Genomic DNA, 18818 nt, shown 5'->3' with positions numbered 1-18818 from the left:
TTCTTGCATTATTTTCTAGAATGTAGTCAGAAAAACTGTAGAAGCCTCCTCATTTTGTCTGTTTTCCATTCCCCAGACCTCAGCTTTGCCAGTTGCCTGGCTGTTAGGGTTTCTTGGGAAGTTTCAAACTCTTCACTCTGAAAGAATGGCAAGCATTAATCTTTTCTTTTTTTTTTTTTTCCTTCTCTTTCCAATAAAATAACTGAACGCCGTGCTTTGTATTAATTTAATGCTGTCTGCATTTTTGAGCGCCAGCTGGGACTCTCGAGGCTCTTAGGCTTCGGCATACCCAACCGACGAATGCCAAATGGCTTTAGTGGATGATGGCTGCTAAACTGAGCTTTGCTACTCACAAGCTGATGTGCACAGCAACAGATGTTTAGACACTCAGAGATTCTCATGCAGCTTTATGACTGAGGAGAGTTTTCACAGATCAGCGTGCTGGATTTAGGCATGCATATTAAGCACAAATTCCCATAAAAGTTTTTTTTGTTCAGTGAGATGTTTTTTATTTTTTACGTTACTTACAGGATATGCTTTCCATAAACCATACTAAGAACTGCTTTGATAGATGAAAAATTTACTGTGTGAAGGGCAAGAGTCCCATATATGAACATGCATCTCACTGAAAGAACTCCATTTTTTTTCTTATCATTCCATAAAAATCTGCAATCTGCAGTTTTCTCTTCAAACTAAATACTCTTTCCCAAATTTTTACCAGTCACGAGGGAGGTAGCACAAGCATGTAAATAAACGTGTTTGCAGAGGAACTGAGCAGATGTCAAGTTACCATCTTCAAACGGCACATCAGTTCCTCCAGATCAAAGGGTTTTTTTCACCTTGATAAATTGCAATTCAATGTCACAGTACTGTACAAAAATGAGCAATAGTTACTTACATCATCAGGTTTTACTTCAATGGAAATATTGCACATTGTTTGACCTGCCATGCAGGTAGTGGCTCCCAGCACAGACACAAGTTCATTCTCCAAGTTCATGCCATCCTTCAGAAGGACAACAGCTGTTTTATTAAAGGTTACACGCCAAAAGATCTTCACATCTTCAAAAGCCCTATAAGCAAATCAAAAGGGTATACATGTACTGAAGGAAAGCACTGTTGCTTTAGGAATCATAAGACACAGACATAACATACATTTTATGTTACTATTCAGAATTTATCACTAGGGAAAAAACATTTAAGATGAAAATTATCTCTTTTTATTTAAATTCCTTCCTCCAAAATCTGTTTAGATTACCAAAAAGCAACACAGGGAGCAAATAAAGCAATTAACTAGCACCCAAATTCTTCTCAACTTTTGTTTCAGGAAACATGAGATTAGCTGAATAAGAGACACTGGTGCTTGGAAGACAGGGATGTGACCAAGTACTTTCTTTAATACTGTATTAACCATTTGCCTGGAAAGCCGGGCAGAAATAGTCTTTCCTATAGGTTTAAGAAGCTTAGAGTACTTGAGCATATTTGTTTAAAGTACACATAAATGCGCAACATATAAGTATGTGAATCAGGAAAAAACATAGTATCTGTGAGTGAAGACATAAACATAGTACTGACACTTAGGTAAGGACTTCATCGCCATTTTAGCATTCATACCTACTTATATTATACAGGGAACGAGAATCTGAGTTACACCTTTAGCAGTGCAAATACTTTACGCAAAACTTTCCCACTTGCTGCCTGACAGAGTAAGTTGGAAAATACTTAGATTTTTGCTGTTTCGGCTTTATACCAGCACAGTGACAGACCTAATAACATTCACAACTTCAAGGCCCATTTGCCAAATTCTGGGAAGTTATTAAAGGAGCAGAAAGGCAAAGATTTATTATAAGATGCTGTGATAATCCCTTCCACTAACAGTGCTTCTGTGATTCAACACAGCACATAACAGCATGTGGGAAGAGCACTTGGATTAGCTGTTGCTGCACCTGTTTGGTTGCCTTGCGACAGTCAGCAGCACTTCTCTGTTTTCTGAGTCTTCATCAAGTACGAGACCACTTTGTACTTCTGGAATGAATCCCAAAACGCCATTCTGGAGATCACTTCCTATATAGGAAACAGTCCATGAAAGTAATTAGCAAGAAGGTTAAGCTAGGACTAAATTACAATTTTAATATGGATAACTGCTAAAAAATAAAAACTGGGTACCAAAAACATGTTGCAAAGTACTACTTGGGGATGCCTCAAGAAAATTTCTTTTGGTATTTCTGTTCTTAATTTACATTTCACTCTTATCTAGAACTTCAAATGTTGGCAATTCTAGATTTTATTTTAACCAGTAGAATAAGTATTTTTGAAAATAAATTCCTTACGAGAGTTCTGACACTACCTCTGCACATAAGCTTGTATTTTCAGCAGCTTTCAGCACTGACTGAATGTTCTGTCCCTTGATTTCAAGAAGCTAGGTGTCACACTAGTCCAAAACAGTGTCAAAAGCCTTGCTCACAATACCTTATAGGAGATATCACTTCAGCTATATTATTTTACGCTTACCAGAGCCCTTAAAACATATTATTTCTAAACAGAAATGGGTCTCAGCATGGGTCTAGATAGACAGCATTGACATAATAAGTTATGGGATAAAGATGGGCTCCCAAGGACAGGACTTTAGCTTTCCTATTCATTCCACCTATAATGTTGTTGAACACATTCATTTTCCCAAACTGTTACATCAGCTTTTCTCCTGCACCTTTAATTCCGTGTGCAGAACTAGGGAGCTGCAAAATACTGCATTGTTCTCATGGGAATGTAAATAACCAACAGAACAGCAGTGGAGGAAAAAAATACAGGGTTAATGAAGGGAAATTTAACGTCTTCACAATGTCCCATTAAATCTTGCTTCTAGAGGATTTCTCCTTACAGGTAGAGATGACTTTACTCTCCTATTGGAAAGGCAATCTACTTCTGACCCAACACTTATTAAATGTCAATATATACACTGAAGATTAACAGAAACAGCATGTTTATTATGTGCATGCACAAATATTTAACCTGTGGTATCTTTCTATCTATACAGTTAAATGCAGATACATGCTTTGACCCTTCTCCTTAACATAAGTCACCTCCTGATCTTACTTTATGTACCCATTGCACTCAGGGTGTAATTCTAGAGTGTGTCAATACAATTCCATGGGATTCAATGCAAGTTGAAATTCCAGCCTGTGCCTATGCACATCCTTCTTCAGTTAACTTGCACATATGGGCAACTGGTTACTTGCGCGGTGAATTCTAGAGATGGTGCACATGAAGGGAACGCGACGCTCTGCTCTTGCATATAGTCTTGGTTGCTGCATACAGTTATCCAACAGCACTGTTTAATCCTCGTTCTCAGTATCTACTTTGTTTTCCTAAGACTATATAAATACATCAAAATTCCAGTAAATGCTGGGCCTTACATAGAGCTTTCTTGATTAGCCTAAACTTTCCAATTCCCACCTTGTTTCTAAAATTTAATCTACATTATGGTTAAATTTGCTTTATATTCAATTCATAAGTGTGATAGGTGTCGAAATCCTAATGGAAATGAGCTCTGAGATCACTCTCTCACAGCAGCGTGTAGTGACTGAAAGAAAAATGATGTCTGTGTAAGCCCGTTCCTATCCTCCATCCCCAGAAGCAGAGGATGACTACACTGCAGACATGAACTGCATAGTATCAAAGAATGAAAACAGAATCTGGGTTTTATACTTTGTGCAAACCCCATAAAATGTGAAAGTGACATCATGGCAAAGAAAACCAAAAAAACCTGCAATGCTACTACATCTGCAAGAAAAATACTCAAGCTTAGCCTTTTCCCTACATGAAGTAAACCAGGACAAGAACAGACATAAGCAACATCTATAAATGTATTTTGAGCTACACTGCTAAGGGATGCACAGTGGGATTGTGCATTAGATGATTCCACTGATCTGGAACACTCAAGATTTGGGAATAAAATAGCCTGCTTATTATCAAATAGAATTCCAGTCTTTACATGAAAGTTGATATAACAGACAGTTATCTACTGTTATTTAATTCAGATGTACTGATTAATTTTCTGGGGGAAAAAAAATATTACCTGCAATAATCACAGTTGCAAAAGCAGCAAATCCATATTCATCCTTTCCTTCCACAATCTGAGCTCCACATTCAGGATCTGACAGGAAAACATAAAACAACTCCTGTCCTTCAGGCTCATCATCATCAAAAATTTTTATGGACACTTTGCTTTCTCTTTCTCCATCCAGCAAAGTCAGAGAGACTGACTTTTCCTCAAAATCTTCTCCTTCCATTGCCCAGGTGAAGTTTGATTTTCCAAAAACATCTCCAAAAGGATATGAATCTACACCACTCTGTGCACTTACTCCCCCAAAGGTTTTAACAGTTACTTCAATATCACCAGTAAAACCTTTGGTCCTTTTGATATGAAGTATCACCGTGTTGGGGGTACTGCTTTTTGCATCTTCTTCAACATAAATAAACTCTGGCCCCAAACTTAGTATTCCATGAAAAATATCATTAGCCAGGATATTAACTGTTGCAACACTGAAAGCTGGATTGAAACGTGGACTCCAGTCAGGATTCACAGGCTGAACATCCAAAATTTCCACAGCAGTCAAATTTACAAAAAAAAATTCCTCCATTTCAGACACAGTGTCATCAATTATTGATATTTCTATCACAGCATTTGTCTGAAAATATAAAAATATAAGCTCTCCATTGTAAATGGGTATAAAGTCCTCCAGTGGTTTGGCACTTCCTGGAATGGTCTGATATGTCAGTTTAGTGAGATTACTTTGAAAACCAAACAATCTTTCAACATGTAGTGTGACTGCCTGAACGTCTTCTTCAACTGAAACAGATCTGGAGTTAAGAGCAAACTGGAATATCCCCATTGGCTCAATTTCAGCTATTGTAAATCCTGATCTGAAACAGAAAAGATATCAAAACTGAGAGAGGAAATACAAAGTATGAGAAGTAAAACACCCAAGCAGCACAATTTCCAGTGACCAATCAATGACAGTTGTAAGAGAGCGGATTAAAAAAATGTGTAACAGTAGAGGGAAGAAGTAGCAGTTGTACCAAGCAAGATTTAAAGAGGTTCCCAGAAAAATGTTTTTGCAATGATTGGATTGAACAGCCCTCCACCGGTTTCATCCATCCTGAGTCAGCACAGGATACAGAGTAAAGGACAAATAAAATAAGGTCTTCCTGAGAAAATGGAGAGGCAAAGGAAAGTATGATGTCCTTCTATTGTGGACACAGCGCAGGGAGGTATGTTATGATACAGTCACTCTGAGTAACACCAGTTTTAACCATTGGACAAACTTCCTGTACCAAGGCAAAACGGTGGAGCAGACAGGTACTAGCAGATCTACAGTTTTAGCAAGGAAGCTAAAGAAGGAAGGGAAGTTATTTTAATTACAGTGGGGCCTTGAAATGCTAACTACTCCCTCGCAACATTACTCATAGTAATTTTTCCAGATCTGAGCTCTATTATCAATATCAATTTAATCTCTGCTTTTTTCATAATAAATATATCCCCTTCTTATTAGAAATTAAGCACAGAGACTTAGAACCTTTGCAAAACCTTAGGCATTACACTTATATCTATAACTGACCCATTATTCAGTGCTGGAGGCTACCAAGCTGTGGAAAGATTACAGTGATTTTGGTTAAAAAAGCAGACCCTTTCCACTAGTATGGGAGCCAAAAACTCTTCAAAGTAACTGTCAGCTTTACCTCCTGTGGGATGTGGTCGTAAGTTTTTTAAGAAAGGTCATTCTCATATAGTCAAGATAATTGACTCACACGGTAAATAGGTGCTCTGAGGACACCAGTCCACAGGACAGACAAGCCTAGGAGAAGGGGTGACTCTCAGGAGTTTAGCCATCCAGTCCATTCCTTACTTCCTTCAGATTTGCCAGTGTAATTGTGATACGGTAAAGCCAATACCTTTCTCCAGACGCAGTGTTATTCTACGTTCATTCTTTTTATACCACTTCTAGCTATCAATGAGTAAGACAGAATGAAAAGAAAATAGTTTGAAGAATAGACAACCACTTGGCTGAGATGGAAAACTACATTAAATGTAATGGCTTTGTTTTTAAGAATAAAAAGGGCTTTCTATATAAATTAGGTATTTTCAGAGCATTCCTTGTTTCATTTTATTTGTTTCAAATAATGTTTGTTATCTAAGATTTTCTAAATATGGATTTTTTGGGGTACTAATGAAAGCGGTTACATTGCTTTCACTCTTCAGCTTCCTGGCTAAAACTGTTGATCTCTGTTCTTCATTTTCTTAACTGTCTCCATCATTCTAGGCATATTCTAGGCACCTTAGACCCCAGTGACATGGAATAGACAGGAACTGGAGAAAAGCCTCAGTTTTGATCAGTTCTGACACTTGTTTCCACCTAAGACAAGACATACAAATATATCAAAGGCACTATAGCTTGCTAGCTATCTGTAATTTAATAGGGATTTGTATAAGGTGTATGCCAGTATGCAGGTCATAATTCTTACAGCATCTGTGTGACTGGAAACCATAAGTAATAGCCTTACCTCAGGCGAGCCCCACCAGACACATTGCTGTGCACTGCTGTTAAAGTGATGGCAAATGACTCATGTTTGTTTAGGCTTGGAGTTGCCTGAAATGAAATCACTTTACTTTGCTCACCAAAGGAAAATGCAACAGTACCTGAAGGGAAAGAGAGAGTGAGAGAGAGCACAAGTCAAAATCACTAAATAGGAATCCTCTTTTTACCTGGGAATGTGCTGAGACAAAGACTTCAATCACAATTCCACTCCATTTAGGCAGAAGAAATCTGCATGATAAGGGCCTGTCCTTCAGGGGCAGAGCATTGTGCCTACCTCTCAGACATGTACCTATGAAGCTTAGGGGGTTTTTTTGCTCATAAAAGAAACATATCCCTTACAGGTAAAAATCAGACCACCCAGTTTCATTCTGATGACTCTTCATTAACAGAGGAAGTACGTAGAGGTGCAACCAACTAAAAGGTGGTATCAGCACTTATGCAACTTTTAACAGCTGTTTCCTTGGACAAGTACTTACCAAACGGGGGAGTAATATTGCCTGGCTGAGCAAAGTCAGTAATTAGGTCTGGCGGGTATCCTGAAATCCAGGTAACTGTTACAGAGCCATAAACTCCTTTTCTGCTTATGACAGCCTGACCTGTCCCTGCTATAATATCTGTAAGTCGTAAAATCACAGATTCAAAGCCAACCTGTTCAAACACAGTAGATTTTGTTATAGGAAATGGAATAAAAATTGGCAATATGTGAAAGCATACTGTATTTTGTAAAATAGGCATGTTACGGTATTTATGTGTGCATATAGATGTATGTATGTACATATATATATATATGCATGTGTGAATATATATACACACATACTTCCTTCAGAAATCTTTAATAATGCTTCTAAATCTTACGTTTCTGAGAACTAGATCTTAGGGAAAAGGCCAGTAAAACTGACATTTCAGTGCTGAAAACACTGAATAGAGCATTCTGTGCCTGTTTAAAAGAAAAACAAACCAACTTGCCCTCAATGCTCACAGGCAATAGATGTAATACTATATGTGTATATATATGCACATAGATCTAAAATAAATTACTGTTTATCCAGTGGAAAGTAAGTTGGTGCCACATGATACTATTGGCAAAATTGTTCTTGCTAGTACAATCTAATTTTCTTTTTCTTTGAGCAAATGGGACTGAAAGGATAATTCGCACATTCTAAAAACGATGATAAATGGATATATGGTAGTAAATGATGTTTACAGAAAGATCATGTGGATTAAATTCAAATTTAAATACAAATTAAAAGACAGAACAGTGCTTCAAGACAATTAAATCATTAAATAAAAGCTTCAATAACATTTGAGAACTAAAACCTCACCATGCTGTTGTCTTTGCTTGACATACAAAAAGGGAACTGTATCACATATACCATATCAGAATAGGCAAATTTTCTCATTCTGATATGAAGTAGACAAATGGAAATTTTCCCACTCAGTGACTAGCCAAATATACTGTCAACTGCATTAAAACCCAGCATGATGTCCATCTCTTTTTGCACATAATACAACATGCCGCTGTTATTTACTTTGGGGCTACTATGCTTAAAGGAATAACATTGTTCAGAATTGAGTTATTTTCCTCTAAGTCTCAGAACTTCCATTTCATGTCAACAAAAGTATAAACTAACTGTAATATTTACACTATTTACATTTTATAGATGAAAAGACAATTTCAAACTGTATTAACACATTTATCTAAGAATTTGTACCAGAGAAAAGATAATATACAGTACAAGTAATAACTCGGAAAGTCTTGTCAGAATTTATTAAATTGGTTGTAATGATGAAAACACAAGGGTGCCAAGTGAATTCTTACAGCAGCTATCTTCTGTAAGGAAGTGTACCTTCCTTCTGTGGCAGAAAGATTACACTGCAGCCAGTCTACTGACCTGTGAATTGGCAGCTTCCTCAGGAACAAGCAGAACAGCTGACTTTGCTTTTCCTAATATTTTAGGCACATCCTTGGCACTTTCTGTAACCAGGCTTACATTAATCAGTTCCAGAGTAAAATTCAAGCCCAGTAAAATAAATGCCTTTGAGAGAGAGAATTTAATTAAAACAGTAGAAATTTGCTTCCACGAAAAACATTATATCTGCAAGTTCAAGTTAAGTTGCAGAACAATCTGCAGATTTTGTTCCACTTGCACACAAAAAGCAGTGTTTTCAAGACAAGTGTTTTGTTCACTACGTTTCTCAAAAGAAATACAGCTAGAACATCTTTATTGTGCATGTCATTTACCAACAGTTTGTTTGAATGTGAATTTGTAGAGCAACTACTGCCATTTTAATAAATTGCATCTAACACAGTGGGCCTCTGCTTGATTTTAATCCTTAGGATTAAAAAGACATAAAATGGATGTAAAGGGATGTGAGTGTGGATGTAAGACTCTAATAATAATAACAAACAACCAGGGAACACTGAGAACTCCAGGTAAATTTATCTGCTGCTTCATGAGTCAGCACTGACATATCACTACTATTCGAAAGGGAAATTTGAGAAAATAGTTCCATACGTATAATAATAATGAAATATTGAACTCACAGTACCACAAAGCAATGACAGAAATACTGAATATTTGAACACATGCACAGCAGTGATTTTGCCATTATTATCTTAAAACATGATATTTCAATCCAGTTTCTGTTCCATAAATAGGAAATTCATAATAATAAAACTCTCTTTTCTGTTTCTTCACAATGGATACTATTGAAAGTCCGGTCTCTTATTCCAGCATATTTGTATTGTGATGAACACAAATGGAAACAATAGATATCATAGGACCAAAGAGAATAATACAGACCTGGTTGCTTATTGGCACTCTTTTTGCTCCAAAGCTGGCACCATCTTTTACCGTGAGGCATCCCATCTCATTCTCAGGTTCAATTAGTGCCTCTTCATGATGAGACTTGATATAGTACTCAACGATCACATCTCCAAATGCTCCAGCATGCCGAGTTACATTAATCTGAACATACCGATCCAGGTTTCTCTCTATGAATACTGACTGCTGATCAGAGTACAGGGCAAACACTCCATAAGGATCATCATTTGCAAAAACATTTATCTTTGACATTTTTTTGTCTTGGTCTATATCTGCTCCACCTTCTACTGAAATCAGATGCACCACATAGTTTTCATCCAGTTCTGGAACATCATCAGGTAACAGGTAGATAATTATCTCAGCTGTACTCTGCTGGTGAGCCATAACAACAGATCCCTCAGTCCTAAGGAAGTCACCTGTGATGTCAGATTCACTATGTATTTCCCAGTAAACCTGAAATGAGTTTAGAAAATGCACAAAACAAAAGAAAGCAGAATGACCCACAGAGTCAGAAACTTTCAATCATATTCAGAATTCAGTATAGATAGGATATGGAACAGATTGGTTTTAAGTGGGTAAAATGAAAATTAGCTTAGGTATGCACAGAAAGAAGTACACAGACTATCTTACAGCAGGGTGTGTTGTGCCTCTAACAGTACTAGAGTGTTATGTAAAGCTGTATGGAATCTCTGAACAATTTTTTGGAATTACTTCTATTTTTACACCAAAATATCCTTGCTGGTTTTCCTGTTTCCAAGATTCTTCACATCAGAAAGGGGTGAAGACTTGTCATTAAACGCAGCAGATGCTTTGATTGATTATTTTTTTTTTTTCAACTAAACAAGTACCTGTTAAAATGCTTAAACAACTTTAGGGAAAAACAAATGTGACTGATTGTTCAAAAAAGTCTGGTTCTTACCTTTAGATATTACTGGAAAAGAGTATATTGTGATGATCTCAAAGAAAGGTTACTATGAAAGCACAGTCTCTTCTGTTCTCCCATCAAAAGCACAGGGGGAGATGGAGAGAGAAAGCAAGAGAAGCACTGCAGTACTGTTTTTCTTTTTTTATCCCTGACCAGGGGTGCCTGAATCTGGCTTTCGAAACCACAAGTACTAGGGCTGAGCCCTTGCTAAATTCAGTGTAAAAAGCAAATTAATTCAAGAAATAAGCCACTAAAAGGCACAGAATAAGATATTGCTCCATACATTGATACCAAGGATGATTTCAGATTATATAGTTCATTAAGAAGAGAGTGAGAATACCGTTATGTTTCCCAGAGTGCCTTGAATTCGTCTGATAAACAGTGTAATACTTTGTGGCCCTTCCACTGCTGAAGGTTCTGTATAATTACTCTCAGTTAATGATTCAGGAGCAAACTGTACAATTCCATTGGGATCACCAAACTTCTGTATCTGTACAAAAGTAAACAAACAAACAAAAAATCAGAAATGTAGAGTTGTATTTTTTCAAACCATTGAGATTGTCATTGCTAGAAGCTACAAGGCGCACATCTGTTAGCTCTTCCTACTGAGTTTTCTCCTTTTAAAAAGATTCAAAAGTACCTCGTAGTTAGAAAAAAATATTGACAGAATTAAAAAGAGCTTGGTAGACAGGATCATCAAGATATGAGAAGGGCGTGGTATCAGCCCATGCATGTACACAGACATGCAGATGCACACAAAGCAAAAGTGTTATATGAGATATATAGGTGACTTGCTCTTTTGTGAGAAAGTCTTACAGTGATACATAAAGTTTAAGCAGAATCTAAATTGAACAGGAATCAAACTGATACCAAGAGACAGATGAGAAAGTATGAACATCCCCTTAGCAGTTTTCAGTCCCCGTGTCCAAAGAAGAAAAGGACAGAATTTTATTTCAAATGCTGTATCTGAATATTTTGATATTAACGCAGGAAACACCCAGGCATCTTGGGCTGGTGTACAGAAACTCTTAGGACATTATCAGCTTGCAAACTTAGCCCTCTGGGATAGAGGTCATCCACTTCCACCTGTGTAAATCAGTAGCTGCCACAACAATTACTGGATTTATGATGGAGTTGTAACATCAGCACCTATTGAGAAACCAATTCATTGGTGTGCAGGGTGAAACACTACAGTCCGCAGAATAAATCTGGGTCCCTAAAGGAGAAACTGAGCAGCCTATGGAAACAGGAGCTAATTCCATCAACACTCTACAGACAGAAGAAAAAAAATAATAATCGAATTTCAAGGAAAGATATATATTTTTTGTGGGCTACTTATAACAGCCTTATAAATATTTCCTTAGTTGCAGTATCCCTAGAGCAGTAATCTGTTTTTGACACTCCCTCTGCCTTCTCCACAAATTCTGCATTTCTCTTGCTCTACAATAGCCAGATTATCTCCTTCTTTTATGTATGACAGCTGGAGGAGACGAAACGGTCCCAAGAAGGGATGAACAAGAAACCATTTAGAAATGAGGTCCCAATCCATGCTCTCTCCAAAGAGAACCACAGAAATCTACAAGTAAGAGGGCTAGGTCAGAACTTATGTACCAAATTTTACTGACAGATTGTTCACCTTTTTTTTTTTTTTTTTTTTTTTTTTTAATGAAAGGAAGCTGTAATACACCTAAGCAGTACACAGGACAAAAAAGCCAAATGACAAACTATGTGATCATTATGATTAATTTTTTAACCTTTGCAGGATAAGTACCAACATTAACAGAGATCTCAGAAGAAAGAAAAGACTTACTATTAGTGTAATACTGTTCGCCTTAGGATCTATTTCTGTTTCACCTTTCATAAGGCTCAGTCTAATAATGAAGGTCTCCTGAACTTCAACTTCTTCATGAGGATAGATTTGTAGATTAATGGTTCTCAGACCTCCTTCTCCTTCTCTGAAATAGAATGACCCATTCACAGGGTCACCAATGTCACTATTCAGGGGAGGTAAAACCTCTTCTGAATTGGGTCCCAAGATGTCCCAGTTAATCTGTGGAAGATACCAGTTTCAGATTTAGAGTGGCAGTATATTATACTAGTCTCAAAGGGGAAAAAATGACAGAGTATCACAAGTGATACAAAAATTCTTGTATCTGGTAACTAGCTATGTTCAAATCTTCATTGTTTATACAGAATACAAAATATTCACAATGAATTCTATGTGGGAAAATATATAATCCTTTGGAAAAATAAGCATGACTAATTACAAATGGAAATTTTGAAGTGTTAGTTAGCCACAATGACAGTTTATTTAATCCTAGATATTGGTAATAGAAAAGAAGAGAAACTGATGTTTTTTTAGCATGTAACGTGAAGCACAGTTTCTATTTCTTGCCCTTTCACAATTGTTGTGAAGCTCCCCAAATGAGTACTCATGATCAAAACCATTCCCTGTGAAGTGTGATACCCAGACTGAAAATAACAAATATTTTATGCAATAAAAGTTTTCAGTCCTTCAACTTATGATTCATACTTCTTCAGTCTGATCAAAAGCTAGAATATTTTCAGAATTTCCCACAAATCAGATATACTTTGAAGGAGGTCATATTCAGCACTTTAAAATTATTATTTTGGGCTTTTAATTGTTTTCCAGTTTTCTCCAACGACTACTAGAAAAAGCAAGAGACAAAGATAATTTTTATATGGAGAGAAAAGGAGCTCATGGGCCTTTAAGGCCAATTTTTCAGTTATTTGCCAAGACTATGAAAGGCCTGCCATGGCTGATATTTGTATGTTCACTTTGTCAGTGGTCTGTATAAAGTAAAAAAAAAAACCAAACAAATAACAAAAAGCCACAAAAATATCCAAACCAACAAAAAAAACCCCAAAATCTAGAAAACTCAAAAAAATGTACTGAAAAAACAATTGGCCCAGCTTCAGGAAGTAATTCAACCACATTAAATTAAACTAGTGGTGATACATGAAATGAACCATATTTTGATGGGATTAGGAGCTAGTTTCAAAACAAAGTACACAAAACCACAATAAAGGAAAGAAAACAGGAGGAGAAACAGAAAATTAAAAGGGAAACAACATTTTCTGTTATACTGCAGCTATACCCAATTCATGTTTAATAAAGAGTTGCAATTCTCCTATTAGCAATCCGGTCACAAAGAAGCTCTTGAAGGAAAAGGCAGGAGCTTTTTGACCAAGTCACTGGAGAGCATTCAGTATTTGGCAGCCAGGGCCCACCTGTGTCTCCCCTAACAATTCTCCAGCCCTTTCAGCACCAGGGACCACTAGCCGTGGTTGTATCAGGGTTGGGAAGAATAATTCGAGTTGGTGAGAAATCGGACGTGCCCTCAGGGGAGTCACTTTTAGCAATAGTGATCTGGCTCACTAGGTCTGGGGGCCCAAGGACTGCTCCACCACTGGCTCCTGTCAGCTGGATTCAAATTGCTCTGCAAATTCAACTGGATGGAAAAAGAAAAAGAGATTCTGAATATCCGAGGGTAAAGAAACCAATAAACTCTACATTCAATCATGCATCCAACAGTTTAAAGGTTTCCAGAAGTCATCTCTGTAAGCATACAGCAGAAGATTTCTCACACTTGCAACAATGTTCTATTTCTACTCGTGTTAAAATTTAAAAAGGGCAAAATATTTCGTTATGCACAACTGTATTAACACCCAAATTTTCTGATATTCTTATTTTAAAAAACTATTTGTTTTCATTAACTTTAACAGGAATTATGAAACTCTAATAATAGCTTCTTTTATCCCCTTTTAAATCTAGGTGATTTTTCAGCACTGCAGAAATTTGTTTTTTCAGTTCCAATTCTAAACACAAGCATACTGCAAATGCTAAAAAGGATTTCTCAGAAGTGAATTAGTGAATAAACATATGAAAAACTAATTACCTTTCTTCATCATCTATAATAGAGATATAAATAAAAGTCTGGTTCTGGCCATCATAAAAAATGACAGAATTATTGTGGATGATATAATCAACACCATCAGGAAGTGCAGAAATGCTTCGAGAAAGAAAATCAGCCGTTACATAGCCATAAGTTCCATGCTTTCTCACAACGGGAATCATGATTAATCCAGCATCCTCTTCCACTGCAAGAATAATTGAGAAAAAGTTATTTTATTTCAAAATTCATGCCATAGTCACAGTCCTGTCTAACTAACTTACTAACTAAACCACAGCGAAAATTTAAGTAAACTTACCCTGTAGAAGGGTATACTGAGGATCAAATTCTATGATGCCTTCTGCATTATCACTTTTTGCTATAGTAACTCGTACTGTGGACATATTTCCTATTGTTGGAGGTTGATCGATCTGTAGACCATTTTCTTTTACAGTAAAATCAAATCCACTTGCAAGAACATAAAAAGAAAATTACATTAAAAATTCTTCTTGTGAAAGTATTAAGATGCAGGTATGACAATTTGTAAACTACCACAAACACACAAATATTCTCACATTTATCAGTTATCACCAAAGACTTTTGGTCACACTTTTTCAACTATCGTATGTCCAAAAATAGTAGTTTATTCCATGTATATTTTACTTTTCACTCTTGTTTTATCTGATTTCATACAACTTGACAGCTTGACAGCCTAAGGACTTCCAGCTTAATAAATCTTCATCAGCAAAATCTTTGTACTAATGTTAAAAGAATTGGGGTTCCTGATACATCCAATTTCTATTAGAATTACTATTGTAGCCACATTACGAGATATACAGTAAAACAGCTGAACTCCAGTTGTGACTTTTTGCAGGTAGATCAGATTTTCAATACAGTTTGTTCTTCTGCTTGTAATCAATCAACTGGGAATTTTATCTTTACCCTTCCTTGGGAGTTCCACTTCAGTAATCATCACTGAAAAGTCTTCAGGACCTCAGGGAAGTCATCATCGTGAATTTCAACCAAAATAATTTTACTTTCCTCATGTGCTTCAAACAACAATTCCCTCACTGTGGGAGTAAAATCAATTCCCTCCTCTGCAGTCCCATTTATTATCTGAAAGCGGAGACGCACTTTGCCATAGGATCCCCTGGAACGCACAATGGTGATGTTAACCTGAGGGAAAGAGGACATTTATTTTAAAAATGGTTTTGTTTTTCTGCTACAGCTGCCTTTATGAGACTATTCTAAAGGCATCTTTCTAATGGTTCTGTCAGGTAAGAACTATGTGCTTTAGAAATACACAGTACATGTGACTTTGCAGATAGCCTTCTTTCTCAGAGTATTAGAAAACTCCAAAAGCCTCAGACAGGCATTCCGGGGGATGTGTTATGATAAATCTTGTGGGTTTTCCCTAAAGTTAGCATAAATCTAGCAACAATACAATATCTATTAATATTTTATATAAGAAGGAATTTTAATCTAATACCCATTTTTCTTCTTCTGTTGTTTGCAATAGTTCCCGTGAAAATGTAAACTCTCCATACGGAAAATCACTGGCAGCCATGGTAACATTTGCTGTGCTGCTAGATTCATTTATGAGTCCTCCAGCACTGATTCCAGTTAGTTGAAACTGGTAGTAATGTTTTTCCTCTGGACGGTTGTCATCTACAGCCTAGGGAGAAGAATCAATGAAAGCTAACAGGATTTTAAACCATTTCCAGGGAAAGAGGTATGAATAATTTCTAACCAAGATACTAACTAAATAAGTGGAAGTACTTGAAATAGCCAGTTTGGTTGTAAAACCTCTCATATACCTGTATTAGAACAACTGCTGCAGACTGCCTGTCTCGCATTGTCAGGGTCCCCGATGTCTCAATAAATTCTGTGTGATGAGGAGGTGTTATATTCCAGTGTATTATGATCTCACCCAAAAATCCCTGGGCCACGTATCAGGCTGCAGGTAAGAAGACAAACATGGATTTTATTTTCTACCTTTAGTATATATAGATATGTATATATATAATATTACAATCAGAGATGGACTTTGTGCATGAAAGAATGTTATCAGCACTGTGAAGCTTGAGTTTTAATGTACTATGACACTATTAAGATCTTTACAATTCCCTATTCAGAGCAGTAACATTTCTGCAGTTCTGTTTTATTTCCCTATGCTGGGAGGCATCTTGAGCTGTATTTTTTACTGGAAAGGTCTTTAAAGTTTCTTTGCAACATATAGCCCCAAAGGTGGGGACTGAAAACTGAGCTCTCTTGGTTCCATTCTGCTTTTCCATAGATAGATATGCAAAACAGAATGGGAATGGAACTTAAGAGTAATGCCAGAGGCAATTATTATTTATTTATTTATTTAAGGCATAAGGACAGTAGAATACTCCTATGAAGTTGTTTGAGAAATATTCTGTCTGCTGTTTGTCTAAAAACCTAGAGCCTAATCCTACTCATGACATCAGTTTCTGCAAACTAAGTTATGGCAAAATGTGTCTGTACCTAACATGATCTACAACATGATCTGCAACTACTGCTGCACAAAGCATCACTTTGTCTTTCGGGCTTCTCTGGGCAGCATGAGACGCTGTTCTGTTGCTTGGTATTTGCTGGTTGACCAAGGGAAAGTGTTGCAATCCTTTTTTCCATACTGTTAGAATGTATGGTAACATCTTCATTTCTCTCATTGTGTTTTCAGTTGACTAAATGCAGTGAAATACTTGCCATCTTGATTCAACTAAAAACCCAGTTTCCACTTTGGTTATGCTAGCCATCATAAATGGAAATACATTTCAGGCACCAATCCTGAACTGAATCCAAAAAGCACAAAGCACCTTCAAATCCCATTGATTCCCTTTCTCCCTCCCTTTGATTGGAATCCTCTTTCCTTTGATGTATCAATGTTGTAAATTATTTGAAGACTGAGAGGAATATTTGGAGCTCCACAGCAGAATAAAAAGACACAGATATAGTATAATCTGGCCCTTCTCTAAAAGCAAACATCTGACTTTAAAAATAGTTCTGATTTTAAGTATTAATGAAATGCAACACTTAAGAAATTTTACCCCAAATGTGGAGTCTCATAGCTTTTGAAACTGATCTGTTGTTTTTTTCCTTTGGAAAAATGAGTATTGTACCTACCTAATAAGAGCAGTTTCCATTATAATTTCCTGAAGGTTCTCCAATCAGAACATGCCTGGAAGAATTGGGCTATCCCAACCCACCCAGAAGCTCCTTCATCAGCCACAATAATGATGGTTGCAACACCTATGAAGAGAACAAAGATTCTCATGGTAAATGAAAACTAATGAGCTAACTTTTGTAAATTTTGTAACATGAGTGGTTTAAACACTGGCTTTCCAGAGTGCCACACAGAACCCCCATCCTTCACTATATTTAGAATTTGGTGTGGACAACGCATTTAGCAACCTGATCTAATTGTGAAGTCTCCTGCTCCCTGAGCCAGATTTTTCAACTAGATGACCCTTCCCAGGATGGCCCCTTACAAATTAAATTATTTTACAGTTTCTTACAGGTCTGAACCTGGTTTTTGGTTTTGCTCCTTTTTGTTAAAGAATTCTTTACAGACAATGTTAACTATCTGAACACAAAATTCTACAGCAACAATTAATTTAGAATTAAAAATTATGACCTAAAATTCTCTTAGATTTCTTCAGACAAGGAAACAACTTAGGGAAAAAGGCTGATGGTTAAACTGCTACCACCTAGCGGTAACAAAATATATAAATACTGTAGATTAAAATAATATGAACAGATTTGCTAGAATACTCATATGAAATGTCTCAGAATGTAATGAATCATTTCTTTACCATTTACAGGGGATATCTCTGCATCACCAGTAGAGACTAGGTGAATGGTAAATGTTTCATTCCCCTCCAGCAGACCATCCTGTATCGCATGTAAAACAATCAACTTCTGGTACTCAGTCTGCATCACACAAAGACCAGAAGATAGATAGGTAGGTAGGTAGGTAGGTAGGTAGGTATACATATATTAAGTGAAACTAAAAAATACAGTATCACAAAAAAGAGGTTTTTTCTTTAACAAATCAAGTGTTAAGCATGCATATGCTTGATATGTTCTGTAATATTTTAAAATATGACATTTCTGATCAGGCTGAAAAAATTTCTCACAGATTAATAAATAATAAAATTCTCTCTCAAACATCATGTGCCAACCCTAAAAATACCCCAGCTATTTTCAACCAAATGATGACTAAAATTACTTTGAAAATGTATTCACATGATTTGCAACTTAGGGGAAATTTTCTATACAATTTTTTTTTCCACCAGAAAGTGCATATTCAATAGCATACATACATTCTAACGATTAACATTATTAAGATTAGATATATTAGGTCATAGCCAATTCCTGTCTAATTCCCAGTTTGTCATTGGGCAGTAGCAAATGCTTAAAATAAGAATATAGGAAAAAAGTAGGTACACATTGTATAACTCCAGTATACACCATACATACATATTGTATTCTTACATGTATGCATATATAAGAGCTTCAGGAAGAAAAAACAATGCCT

General features: G+C 36.5%; 1 protein-coding gene across 1 annotated transcript in view; it reads right to left on the bottom strand.

Moving 5' to 3' along the window:
* Positions 1-18818, bottom strand: part of ADGRV1 (adhesion G protein-coupled receptor V1) — a 290872-nt gene that overhangs the window by 166701 nt on the left and 105353 nt on the right. The window contains 22 exon segments of the mRNA XM_037372734.1: positions 899-1070; positions 1944-2061; positions 4073-4920; positions 6559-6694; positions 7070-7241; positions 8486-8629; positions 9398-9871; positions 10684-10833; positions 12154-12393; positions 13596-13652; positions 13654-13816; positions 14264-14465; positions 14577-14731; positions 15208-15253; positions 15256-15433; positions 15747-15932; positions 16075-16188; positions 16190-16214; positions 17405-17418; positions 17420-17461; positions 17463-17530; positions 18094-18211. Of these exon segments, the coding sequence (XP_037228631.1) occupies positions 899-1070; positions 1944-2061; positions 4073-4920; positions 6559-6694; positions 7070-7241; positions 8486-8629; positions 9398-9871; positions 10684-10833; positions 12154-12393; positions 13596-13652; positions 13654-13816; positions 14264-14465; positions 14577-14731; positions 15208-15253; positions 15256-15433; positions 15747-15932; positions 16075-16188; positions 16190-16214; positions 17405-17418; positions 17420-17461; positions 17463-17530; positions 18094-18211 (3822 nt within the window).

The sequence above is a fragment of the Falco rusticolus genome, chromosome Z (assembly GCF_015220075.1).
Source record: "Falco rusticolus isolate bFalRus1 chromosome Z, bFalRus1.pri, whole genome shotgun sequence".
In the NCBI taxonomy this organism is placed as follows: domain Eukaryota; kingdom Metazoa; phylum Chordata; class Aves; order Falconiformes; family Falconidae; genus Falco; species Falco rusticolus.
This window is presented reverse-complemented; position numbering and strand designations above follow the sequence as displayed.